The sequence below is a fragment of the Alligator sinensis genome, unplaced genomic scaffold, assembly GCF_000455745.1.
Source record: "Alligator sinensis unplaced genomic scaffold, ASM45574v1 scaffold983_1, whole genome shotgun sequence".
NCBI lineage: Eukaryota > Metazoa > Chordata > Crocodylia > Alligatoridae > Alligator > Alligator sinensis.
The window spans coordinates 1,470,035-1,482,653 of record NW_005842015.1 but is presented as its reverse complement, the minus strand read 5'-3'; the positions used below and the strand labels follow the sequence as shown (position 1 = coordinate 1,482,653).

General features: G+C 44.3%; 1 protein-coding gene across 2 annotated transcripts in view; it reads right to left on the bottom strand.

The window, feature by feature from the left end:
• The window catches only part of CARS (cysteinyl-tRNA synthetase), a 66,010-nt gene that overhangs the window by 7,304 nt on the left and 46,087 nt on the right, over positions 1–12,619 (bottom strand). For both annotated transcript variants that reach the window (XM_006022027.3, XM_006022028.3), the window contains one exon: positions 11,588–11,669. In XM_006022027.3, the coding sequence (XP_006022089.1) occupies positions 11,588–11,669 (82 nt within the window). The remainder of the gene's footprint in view (positions 1–11,587; positions 11,670–12,619) is intronic.

Sequence of the window (12,619 nt, the reverse complement as noted above, 5' to 3'; positions counted from 1 at the left end):
GCTCTTGGAAACCAACAGAACACTTCAGCTCTGTGATACAGTCTGCTTACAGAACCAGCAGTCCTATAATAGCTGGCAATGGTCTATCATGTGGCATTACAATGCATGATTTTTCTCCTAACTAGAATTCAGTCTAAATATCAACAGAAAGGTCATGTGCGAGTCTAACCTTCTCTGCCTCATGAATGTCTCCTGAAATTGCAAAAGCATGTTACGAACTATTACTTCACCATTCCATTGAAGGATGAACTGTAACCTTGGTATGACTCTAACAGCTGTAATTAAGACCACAGAAATTATCACATGGAATCAAAGCACAGTCTTTTTTTATAAACAGTTTGGAAAACAAACAAGTTTTATTAACCCTTCCTCCCAAAATCTACCGAATGGCAAGACAGCAAGCTTCTTTCACAAAAGAGGAATATAACTACAAGGTAAGTGAAACTGGCTATATTTGGTCTTAATGTTTGATGCCCATTATTAGGTACGATTTCTCAGGCCTCCAAGGATCAATGCCCCACTGTGGAAGGTGTAGTCAACACATCCTGAAGAGTCTGCAATCAGCACTAAATGACAATGTACAAGTACAGCAAACAAGTCTAACAGTGGGGAAGGAAAGATGAGTTTACCAGGCATAAGTGCTGGAAAGACTTATTGTGCATAAAACAGCAGCATACCACCTACATAGCCATTATCTGCTTAGAAAATAATTTAGTATACTTTAAAGCTTTTTAATAAAGGGAGCTTAATTGCTGAGCTTGGGATAACATTTTCATTCAGCTATTTTAAATCTCTAGCCCTGTCTAATCAATCAAGCATACATTAAGGCTCCTCTGAAGTCTGCTTCCAACTGCCTTAGTCAGGTGCTCTAAACTCTGCTGAAGAATCTAAAACGCAGAAGGAAGATAAATTTAAAGGTAGGCAGCCTTAATGTTTAATATTGATTTGCTAATTCAGATAGGTATTTAACAAATCTGTATTGGCATTTTGTATCTAACACAACATTTTGGATAGTAAATTGAGGAACATTTTTGTTGGCAGCCTTGTCCAAGTTTTTGTTTTGGCTCACAAAGCAGGTAAATGGAATTAGTGAAATGAGAAATGACAAAAACCAAGGGAACCCTACATCTCTTTACTTTCATTATTTTAACTTGTTAATTATTAGAATTCTGTAGAGATGAAGCAATTTTGTTCAGTATCACTTTCTGTGGTCAAGTCTTTCAGGCTCTTTGCTAAATAAATAAAACTATTACCTTCTTTCATGGAAATGTTTGCTAATAACTCTGTTTCCTTTATAGAACTGCCATTTTTTTAGCTTCTACTACAGCTGCATGCCCTATTATTAAATGTACTATTTCTTAACCCAGTTGGCACTAACCTAGTCCATTGTGAAAGTAACAGTTTGAGGCAACTACAGCGGCTGCATCCACCCCATTCTCCATTACAGGTGTATTTATGAGGCTAACACAACGTTTTTTCTTTTTATTATCTATCTCCTTCCAGCCCTCTCCAAGTCAGGCAGTTGCAAAATCTACTTTCCCTCTCTGCTCCTTTGATCTTAAATAAAATGGCCACAGGAGATGCTCGTGTACACAGCTATAAGTACAGGAAGTGGTTCGTCATTCCAGCCCTTGTTTTTTTCCTGGTCTCATCATTTTCAATTCAACTGCAAAAGCAGATATCTCATGCAACACAGAGCTACCAAAAGATAGCTCCTGTACCAGTTGTAGGGCGGGCTCGCGTGGCATGGATGCTAAGGAGCACAGCTGACAGCCCTGAGGTCACAAATTGGAGGCTGCAGCAGCAGCACTCATGGCATGGCCCTGTCAGATTCCAACAAATTTGCAAATTCTGCTAAATACCTTGTCACACAAGGACATGAAAAAGGAAAGGACCAGTTACTGAAACCTGGTGAGTGGGAAATAATAAACCCAAGAATAAAAGTAAAAATAAGTTAAATATTGTTAAGAAAAAGCAGAGAAGAAAAAAAAAAACAGAACAGGAAATAAGCAGATGGAAATTAAAAAGGAGCTAAGAATTCAACAAAGGGCATGGCACAAGGATGTGTGTTTTAGGCCCCTGGCAGACATTCATTTACAGAATGAGTAACATGTTAATCACGCAACAAATTGTAATGTCACAGGTTTAACTAATTTATTGCATGACAAAAATGGTAAACTGCATTTAAATCAGGAACATCTCTGTGGCTGGCTTGTATTGCAAGTTAATTATAAGATGCGGCATGTTAGCTTAAAGGTGCCCACTTACATTTCCTGACATGGGGGGAGACATGAATGACACATGGGAGCTGGCGGGGCACAGCAAGCTCCCGCAGGCAGTGGTGGCAGTGTTGGCAGTGCAGGTGTGGTGGCCGTGAGCAGGGACTGCTTGCAGGCAGCCATGATGATGTCAGTGGGGAGGGCAGGCCAAGTGGAGACTGCCTGCAGGCAGCCACAGCAGTGTCAGTGGTGAGCGGGGAGGGGGTGGGGGATTGGCAAACGGTGGCCAGCGAGTGGGGACTGCCTGCAACCACTGTCCGTGCTGTCAGGAGTGGTGAGCAGGGACTGCCTTTAGAAGCTGGCAGCGGCTTATCTCGGGGGGTGGGCATGTGACCCCCCCGTGCCCTCCCTACGCGTCGCCTATAGGGGGAGGCTATCACCAGAGCTAGGGACAGACATTACACACAAACCTGGTTTAAATAATCAGAAACTAGTTTAAACCTGTAACAGAACAGATGTTCAGTGCACATAAACCAATTGTGAAAATGGCTGAAACCAGTTTGAGGTAAGTCTGATACTGCATTCAACCAGGTTTAACTGATTCAGCTCAAACCAGTTTACACAAAGTCTGTCTGAGACTCCTTGCTGGTTTAAGATAAACCAGACACCCCATCATCCCAGCATGCTCTCTGGCTGGGTGGGGACCTAGGCTCTACAGGGCTGGCCCCTCCCCTCTGCTCCCTCACTGGAGCTCAGCAGTCTCTGCAGGCATCTGCCTGGATTCTGCTCCCCTCTCCACCCCACTCTGTGCTAAGCAGGCATCCCGTGTCCCTCACAGACGCTTCAGCATTAACTAACAGACCACAGGCTGGCTACAGTCTGTGCTGTGGGAGAGACAAAGGCAGGCAGGCTTTTTGGAGCTAAGTAACAGGTAGCTTAATGTCCTATCTTGGAAATGCTGTTTAAGAGCTGCTTGTTCCCTCTCCCCTGCCTCCCCCCCAGTGCTAAGGAGGAATTCTCCCCTCTACTCTGCCTTGCTGAGGAGGTGTCTGTGTATTAGCTAACAACAGACCACGTGCTGGGTCCGTGCTGGATCAACAGGTAGAATCAATAGTCTTAATGGGGCGATAAACACTGACATAAGGGTGATAAACACAGTTACCAGCCCCTCCAACCCCTGCTTGCTTGCCTGTCAGTTTGGTGAAGACAGTACTGTATAAAGAAGCAGGGAGGGAGAGTGAAAAACTCCATATCATCAACAGATGCATGCACTGCACACACTCCCTTGCCTCAGAGTGCTAGCCCAGGACTGCAGGCTGGCAACACTCCTGCCCCTTGAGCAGCAAGTGGGGAAAAGCCTGGAACTGCAGGCAGTGTTGGGGTTTTCACCCCTCCCTAATCAGAGCCCTGCTGGAGCCTACAGGCTGGGGAATTCCCTTCTCATCAGTGCAGAGGCAGAGAAGGATCTTGGAATCACTATTGATTCCAAGATGAACATTGGCTGCCAGTGTGGAGATGATCAGGGGCCAGCAGGGCAGGCCCTACAAGGAGAGGCTACGGGACCTGAACCTGCTCAGCCTCCACAAAAGAAGGCTGAGAGGGGATCTGGTGGCCACCAAGGGGGACCAGCAGGCAATGGGAGAGTCCCTGTTCCCCCGAGCACTACTGGGAGTAACAAGGAACAACAGCCATAAGTTGCCTGAGAGTAGATTCAGGCTAGATATCAGGGGGCACTACTTCACTGTCAGGTCAGCTAGGAGCTGGAACCAACTTTAAAGGGAAGTGTTGCTTGCCTGTACCCTGTGGGTCTTCAAAAGGAGGCGAGACAGCCACCTAGCTGGGGTCATTTGACCCTAGCATCCTTTCCTGCCCATGGCAGGGGGTTGGACTAGATGATCTGCTTAGGTCCCTTCCGACCCTACCAACTATGAAGCCAGCTCAGCTCTGCGAGGGCAGGGAGGGCTGCTCTAGCACCCTCTGGCTTCCAGCCTGAGCCACTGCAGGCATGTGCCTGAATTTCCTCAGTCCAGAGGGATTGCCTGTATGGTTGGGAACTGGTTCAGCCTAGCCAGATTAGACTAACCTGCAAAGACTGAATCAATTCAGGCTTTTGAATGTCTGTCCCTAGCCCAGGGAACTGAACACCTCCAATGCCAAACTCCCCAGAGGCTGGCAAGTTTAAAGGGGCATGTGAGAAACCTGATAGTGGGGAGCATCTCCATGATCTCGAGATCCCCACACCAGCATATTTAAAAGGCTTGAGGTCAGCCAACACATACCATTTAAAGGTCCATGATGCAGGGAGCTGTGGAGCATGGTGCTTTACTATTTAAAGGTCTACTGGCTGCATGCATGTCTTTTAAACAGGCCAGCAGATGGGGAGCCCAGGATTATGGAGCTCCCTGATCCTGAGCTCCTTGCATGCCAACGAGCTGAAAGGGGGGACATGCAGCCCAGCTTCATTCTCTGGTTCTGGGTTTTCTGATTTTTCTCTTAACTAGAATTCAGTCACAATATCAACAGAAAGGTCACATGTGAGTGGATGTATCCCAGATCCAAAAAAGCATATGTCCTGCCATACCAGATCTTGAAAAACTATCCTTCCTACAATGGTTTTTTTCCCCTACCTACCTCTTCTTAACTCTTTCCAAGTTAGGCAGTTGCAAAATCAGAGAGAGATTTCAGAAGAATGATGTAGCTGATTTGCAACTGGCAAAGAGACTATAGTTTTTCTTGTAAAAGTACACTGTATCCTTAATTACCAGAACTGAGACCCTCACTATTTACACTCACTTATCTGAAAACAAATACCACTCAAGAGACTTTGGAGAAAAATAATATGTTTAGTCAAACAAATGTAAGCAATGAGAAAGGATGAGGAACAGCAGAAGCAGTTAAAACAACACGAGGAATTATAGCTTACTCTGGATATATTTATGGGGCTGGCAATCACAGTTTAGTATCACTGTCTGATTCAGTCTCATTTAGGAGAAAATGGTTACTAAATGTGGTAAGATTGATTTGGATCAGCTGACAGTATGAGCTTTTAATAAGTAGGCCTTTCCTCTAGATAAGTTTCTCTTGCACTCCTGTTTCAGTAAATGTAATATAAGCAACTATTTAAAAATATTTTTAAATATGCTGTATAAGGAACAACTTGTTCACATTTCTCAAGTATTAAGCATCCAGTGTGTGGTTTAGTCTCCAAAGCACTCAACTGGGCTACCATAAATTACTGTTCCAGAGGGGTTGTTCAGCTGTGCTAACCCTGATGCATTAAACACAGATGGTTCAAATGCTAAAAATCAATCTATGCCTTCTCTCAGTGTCAGCAACCTCTGTGTGGGCAGATGTCACCTCAGGGTGTCACCTCAGGACCTTATATGGCCTTGCAAGTATTCTACCGTCAGTTCCCTCCTATACCTTTTTTTTCAAAATACAGACTCCTTTTGCCTGTCCCCTTTGCCCAGTCCTTTCCACTTAGTTTAGGAGTGCCAGAGCCTTCCCTGTGCAGGTCCAAGTTGGCTGCTTCACTTGGCTCAGAAGTTCTGTTGCCCTCCTTCTTGGAGCTGTGTTGACTCAGGCTAGCTGCAACCACAGGACCCTTCTGCAGCTCAAGGACATTTATTTCCTGGGCCAGGCCACAATCAGCAGGCATTAGTCCTTAACCTGTTCACATCTCCCCAGTATGGGTGAAAAGGCAAAAATAGGTGCAGCCCTCTTTTCCAGAGGTTGTTCTTGATGACTGGGAGGAGAGGAACTACCCCAAGGCTCCTGATCCACAAGCTTTAAACACAGAATAACTCCTTCTCAAGCAAGAAAAATTCCCAGGAGTCAGTGACTATCACAACATGACCTACTACTCTTCCCTAGATCATCATCTTCTCTGGGATTTTAAGAACCACACCATGGAACAGAGATTAGCTGGCTCCTAATCCCTACTATCCTTAAAGGGAAGAGACATCCTGTTCCGCCATTTCTCATCTGTTTTTCCCTAAAAATTGAGCTTGAGTCAATCTGCTACTTGCTAGTCTGTAAAAGCATCCCTTTTGGTACAGGGGTGTTTGCTTTAGTCTACAGTGAATTAAGCTTTTCTTCATTCTGGGTGGGTGGACACAATGGGCCAAATCCCTCTCCCGGGCACATATAATGAAGCCAATTAAGATAAACCAAGAATACTAAAAGGCGTTGACTAGCTTACATGAAAAAGTTGTGAACATAATGCAAGCACTGTTTCTGATGAATCCATTATTGTGTAATAAAAGCAGTGGCTGCTTCAGTTATAAATATTTACTTATCTGAAACTATAAATAATTAAAAAAACTTAAGCAAGGAAAAATTCTTCAGGGCACCAGAGAATGAGAGATTTATACAGGAGATATTCATAATTTATCAGAAGCAATCATCAAATGAGGCCTTGTGAAGAGTGCAGAAAAGCTCCACATGCTCCTGTAGGGATAAGCTATGCTACTTCTCTGTTTTTGGTGTCACCTGTACGAGAGGCTGACTGGGTTTTTGTTCATGGACCCCAATTAAAGCAATCCTAACATGCTATTCCCATGGAAGAGAGCCCGCAGAAAGGACTAAAGAGAAAAACCGTATTTGGTGCTGTCTCATCATCATTGCCCAGCTGCACACTGTTCAGGAATCAAGCAGTAGCTAGACAATATTCCTTTATAAGCTTGCTCCTTACCCAGTCTCAGGGGCAGATCTGGGGCGAGGTGGGAAGTGGGGGGAGAAGTGGTACAACTGCACCCCACTTTGATTTCTGCTCCACCCAAACTTTAAAACCAGCTACCCAGGAGACACTGCAACATTCCTATTCAGGCAGGGCTAAGGGATCAATTGACTTCACGGCTCATTATAATCTCCTTGATTCTTGCTAATCTCTTTTTATTCCATAGGTGTCAACAATCCTCTCCTTTTTAATGTTCTTGATGTTCAATTAATCAAGTTATCTTTCTGCCTTTCCATTGTCAAGATGCTAAAGGAGGCTAGATTTTTAATTTAATTTAATTTTTTAACAAATCTGAGTAACTATTTAACTATAAGGACTACAAGACTAATACAATAACAATTTTGGACTACTTTTACCTAGTTTGTTGTATATAAGCTAGCAAATTAGTACATGTTCCAATAATATCGAACTTCAACGAGCTAAGGAGGATAGTTGGGGAAGCGCTGAAGTCTCAGAGGGGAGGGGAGACGGGGGTTCAAGGGGAGTGGTCGCTCCTTAAGGAGACGATCCTCCAAGCCCAAAAGAAGGTAGTCCCGACGAGGATCAAAGGGGGCAGGAGAGCATACAAGCTGCCATGGCTCACCAAAAACATCCGGGAATGTCTCCTTGCTATAAAGGAGGCTTACTCCCAATGGAAAGGAGGGGTCATCACCAAGGAGGACTATTCGGCAGTTGCTCGGGGGTGTAGGGGGGTAGTTAGGAAGGCCAAGGCACAGATGGAACTGGGACTAGCTTCCTGGATTAAGGACAACAAGAAGTCCTTTTTTAAATACATAGGGAGTAAAAAGAAGGCCCCGGGTAATGTGGGGCCCTTGCAGGACGCGACGGGGAATCTGGTTGTCACGCCAGATGACAAAGCCAACATATTTAATGATTTCTTTGCCTCTGTCTTCCTCAGTAAGGACCAGATCTGCCACCTCCCTGCTAGGCCCCCATCGGGCCCCGAGGGAGGCACACCTGAGCCCAGGGTAAGTCAGGATCTAGTTAGGGAGCTGCTGGAGGGGCTGGATGTTTTTAAGTCAGCCAGTGCGGATGATCTCCACCGTAGAGTTCTAAAGGAACTGGCCGGGGTCATTGCGAGTCCCCTGGCGCAGCTTTATGAGCACTCATGGTGCTCTGGAGAGGTGCCGGAGGACTGGAAGAGGGCCAACGTGGTTCCCATCTTCAAAAAGGGGAGGAAGGAGGACCCGGGAAACTATAGGCCAGTCAGTCTTACCTCAATCCTGGGCAAGCTGTTCAAGAAAATTATTCTGGCACACATCCAGGAGGGGCCAGCAGGGAAATGCATGCTCGGGGCAACCAGCACGGGTTCATCAGCGGCAGGTCATGTCAGACCAACCTGGTGGCCTTCTACGATCAGGTCACTAAATCATTGGATGCAGGGGTAGCAGTGGATATAGTCTTCCTGGACTTCCGGAAGGCTTTCGACACTGTCTCTCACCCCGTTCTCATTAGGAAACTGGGGGACTGTGGCGTAGACACCCACACAGTCCAATGGGTCGCCAACTGGCTAGAGAGCCGCACCCAGAGGGTGGTAGTGAATGGGTCCTTCTCAGCCTGGAAGGACGTGGGCAGTGGGGTCCCGCAGGGCTCGGTCCTCGGGCCCGCCCTGTTCAACATCTTCATCAGTGATTTGGATGAGGAGGTGCAAAGCACCCTGTTCAAATTTGCTGATGATACCAAGATGTGGGGGGATGTGGGCACAATAGAAGGGAGCAACAGGCTACAGTCAGACCTTGACAGGTTACAAGGATGGGCGGAGGAGAACAGGATGGGGTTCAACACAGACAAGTGCAACATGATGCACCTGGGGAGGAACAACCGGCACCATACCTACAGGCTGGGGAACTCCCCTCTTGTCAGCACGGAGGTGGAAAAGGATCTTGGAGTCATTATCGACTCCAAGATGAACATGGCTCGGCAGTGTGGGGAGGCGGCTAGGAAGGCCAACTGTACCTTGTCGTGCATCCACAGATGCATTTCAAGCAGGACCAAGGAGGTGATCCCCCCCCTCTATGCGGCACTGGTCAGTTCACAGCTGGAGTCCTGCATCCAGTTCTGGGAGCCGCACTTTATGGCGGAGGGAAGGTTTAAGTTGGACATCAGGAGGCGCTACTTCACGGTCAGGGCGGCTAGGGTCTGGAACCAGCTTCCAAGTGAGGTGGTGCAGGCTCCCACCCTGGGGGTTTTTAAGAGGAGGTTAGATGACCATCTTGCTGGGGTCGTTTGACCCCCAGTACTCTTTCCTGCCATGGCAGGGGGTCAGACTAGATGATCTGCCCAGGTCCCTTCCGACCCTAGAAACTGAAACATTGTATTTGTTTGTACTTTGATCTTAAACTGAATAAATACAGCCCTAGGTCCCTAGTATATTAGCAAATCTTCTACTTTCACTTTAACTGGAGAAAAAGACATGTTACATTATATATGATGATGTGCCATACCACCTGCACACCCCTTTTCAAAACCCCAGATCTACCCATGTCCACTCTTCACATCTCCTATAAACTTCAATTGTGTTGGGCACAGAAACAGGTAAAATAAAGGTATTTAGCAGGGGTGATGGTTTTTAAGGTACTCTAAATATTATGGCATTATAAAAAAGGAGGTACAGTAAGAATCACTGTGGCTTGTCCTAATGTCTATTCAGTCTGATATTTTAAGACAAGAGAGTAACTTCTCCCACTCTGTTCAGGATACAGTGTTGGGTGGTGCCCACCTACCTGCTCACAACATGCTGCAAAAGATTCCTTGATAACAGTGAAGGAATGAACAGATTTCAGAAATAAATAACTGTACAGTAAGACAATATACTGTTGGCAAGTACCCAAGAAAGAAAAATTCCACTCAAATAAGTAATAAGCTACAAATGAAAATTCTCTAGCATTGAAAACCCTGAGATAGAGCAACACGTCTGCTGCAAATATGTATTATCACTGAGACAGACATTGCAGGACTTCTGAATTTTCTCAAGTACTGAAATAAAGAATGTGAATTTACTTTATACAATGGAAAGGATTAAAAAATCCATTAATGCTTCCTGGAAACTATGAAAAGCATTTCAATTAGTTATTTTTGCCCACTCTACACCTATTGAGCACTATAAACATTCTTTCCCCATTTACCCTGTTCACGGGGAAATAGTCACAGGTTAAATAAATAGAGAATGACTAACTGGCTCAGAGATTCAGATGTCTTCTAGCCTTTGTGAAATAAAGACTTTTATTCACATGTTTGAATGTTAGCTATTCTGGTTAAAGAAAGAGTAGTTTATTCAAGGATGTTTGAATATGCACTTTGTAATAGCTCCCTCAGCTTCTTTTTCAAGGTTCCCAGATTGTAAATGACAAGGCAGTGGCATGCCTTGTGAACTGTTTTACTAGTAAAATCAAATTCTGGACTGGAGAATATGCAACTTTTTTACCTATATAAAATTACACGCAATAGGATTGACAGTAAACTATTTGCAAAATCAGCCAGGCATACATAACTTGCTGGTAACGCAACCATTCAGATATAACAAAGTGTGTCGTTGTGCTTATGAGATGGTTATTCTAACTGCTAATGAGTTGCACAATGGTAGAAAAACACTCTGTTAGATTCTTTGCCAGCAATTATCAACCCCACTCAATCCAATCCATTTAATAAAAATCAATTTCTTATTTTGCCTTCAAGCCCAATCTCAGTTCTAAGATTAGTTGCCAGAAAATTAGTATCAACTGCACACTGAAGATGCATAAAATTCCACAGGGAACAGTAGGCAGAATAATAAGAAATCCATTAGTAGCTAATCAACCAGTGCAATCAAAGAGAGAGATTAATAGAACAGCATTTGTAACATAACAGTTCTGCTGCCAACATGCAGAGCAGCATCAAAGCTTTTAAGAAAAAGAGACCAAAACAACCTGCAGCAGACTCCCATATGAATGCTCTAAAGAGATCCTAAAATGCTGTCTGGGGATTTACAATACTATGTTACCAGATGAAAGAACATCTTGGCCTATTTGAATACAAACTATCTAGAGCAAGGGTTCTCAACCAGGGCAACGCATACCCATGGGGTACTTGGAAAGGTCACGGGGGTACACCTGGCTCTTATGAGGGGGAGGGGCGCACTGGGCACAGCTGGCCCCACAGCACACTGCTGCACCTCCCCACCCTCCACCCCAGCTTGCTCTCCTGATTGGCTGTCAGGGCACATGCGTAAATACACATGTAGACATACCCAGGAACTATTTACTACCTCCCCACTCCCCCACTACTGCCTTTTCCTTCACAGAAGGAAGCACGTCTGCTTTTAAGTTTGGAAAGTACACAGCACACTGTAGGTACTACATGAAACAAGAGATTTCTGCCCATGACACGCACATGATTTTTTGGATATTTTAACAAGTTAAGTAAACATATATTGGCTTGAAGAAGAGATTGTTATAATTAAAAGGGACAAATCGCACAAAAAAATCCAAACAAACTCTGGTTTAATTCTGAATACATACACAGAAATATAATCTACTACCTATATTCTTTAAGCAAGAGATGCTATGCAATTTGCATATTTAGAAACCTTTCCTTTATTTTTTGCCCACCTCTTAAAATCACAGCTGTGATTGTTTGAAAAACTAACCCTCACCTTTCTTCTCTCTGGCAATTTGTCTCACGCCTTCTCTGAACTCAGACAAAACTTGTAGGTACGGCATGATTGTAGACTCAAGCTGTGGAACAAATATTTTGATGATTAGGTTGTGATAATTTACATTCATTTTTTTTCCCTTAACTGTTTGATATCTGTGCACTTTGGGGCTAAATTCAGCCCTGTTTTTCTAGGGAGTTACATGGAGTATAGTATAACTGACCTCTCACAGTAGGTCCTCTGCTACTGTATACTGTCAGTTTCATTGACTTCAATAGAGCTATTGAAATTCACATCAACTGAGGAATTGTCCCTTCATGTTCAGTAGTCTGTTTTAGTCAAGTAAAACAGCTTGCAAGAGAAAGCACACATGAATATCACTAAGCACCTGCCCTGAAGTCATGTTCACATCAGAATACAGAACCATTCCACAAACAGCAGGTTACTAGAATTTTATTTTCTTTCTGCACCTTAAGAAAAAGGGGTAATTTGCATTACTAGGCTCTGCTTTGGCAACAAAATAAGAGTCAGTGAACTCAGGTGAAAGAAAATGTCCTTGTAAAAACCCCATGACAGATCTCAATACTTCTGTTTCAAAGATGACAGAGGCACATGAACTGTTGCCGTTTACACAAGAGCACTGCACCCCAGGGCTGCTAGAGATATCCTAAGTGCAGAAGCCCAGCATTTAAGATCAACTATTCCAAATATTTCTTTAAACAGAGGGAAAGGGAGACAAAAAGGTTGGCAGTGAATACATGCTGACTTTCAAAAGTTTATCCCTTTGTGGAGATGGTCCCCTTTTCAGATCTATTTATCCCCTCATCACCACTCATGGTCAAGGTGCCAAAGGACTACCATAGTCAATGTAAATGCACCCAACTGCCTCAAATGAGGCTTTGGACAGGTATAAAAAAAAAAGCAGCTTGGACATTCAGCTGGACAATTTTGCTAAGAACAAGAAAAGCATGGAAGGTAGGTGCCTATACTTTCACGAAAACAAGGAATTTTAAGGAGAGAACACTGGGAAAA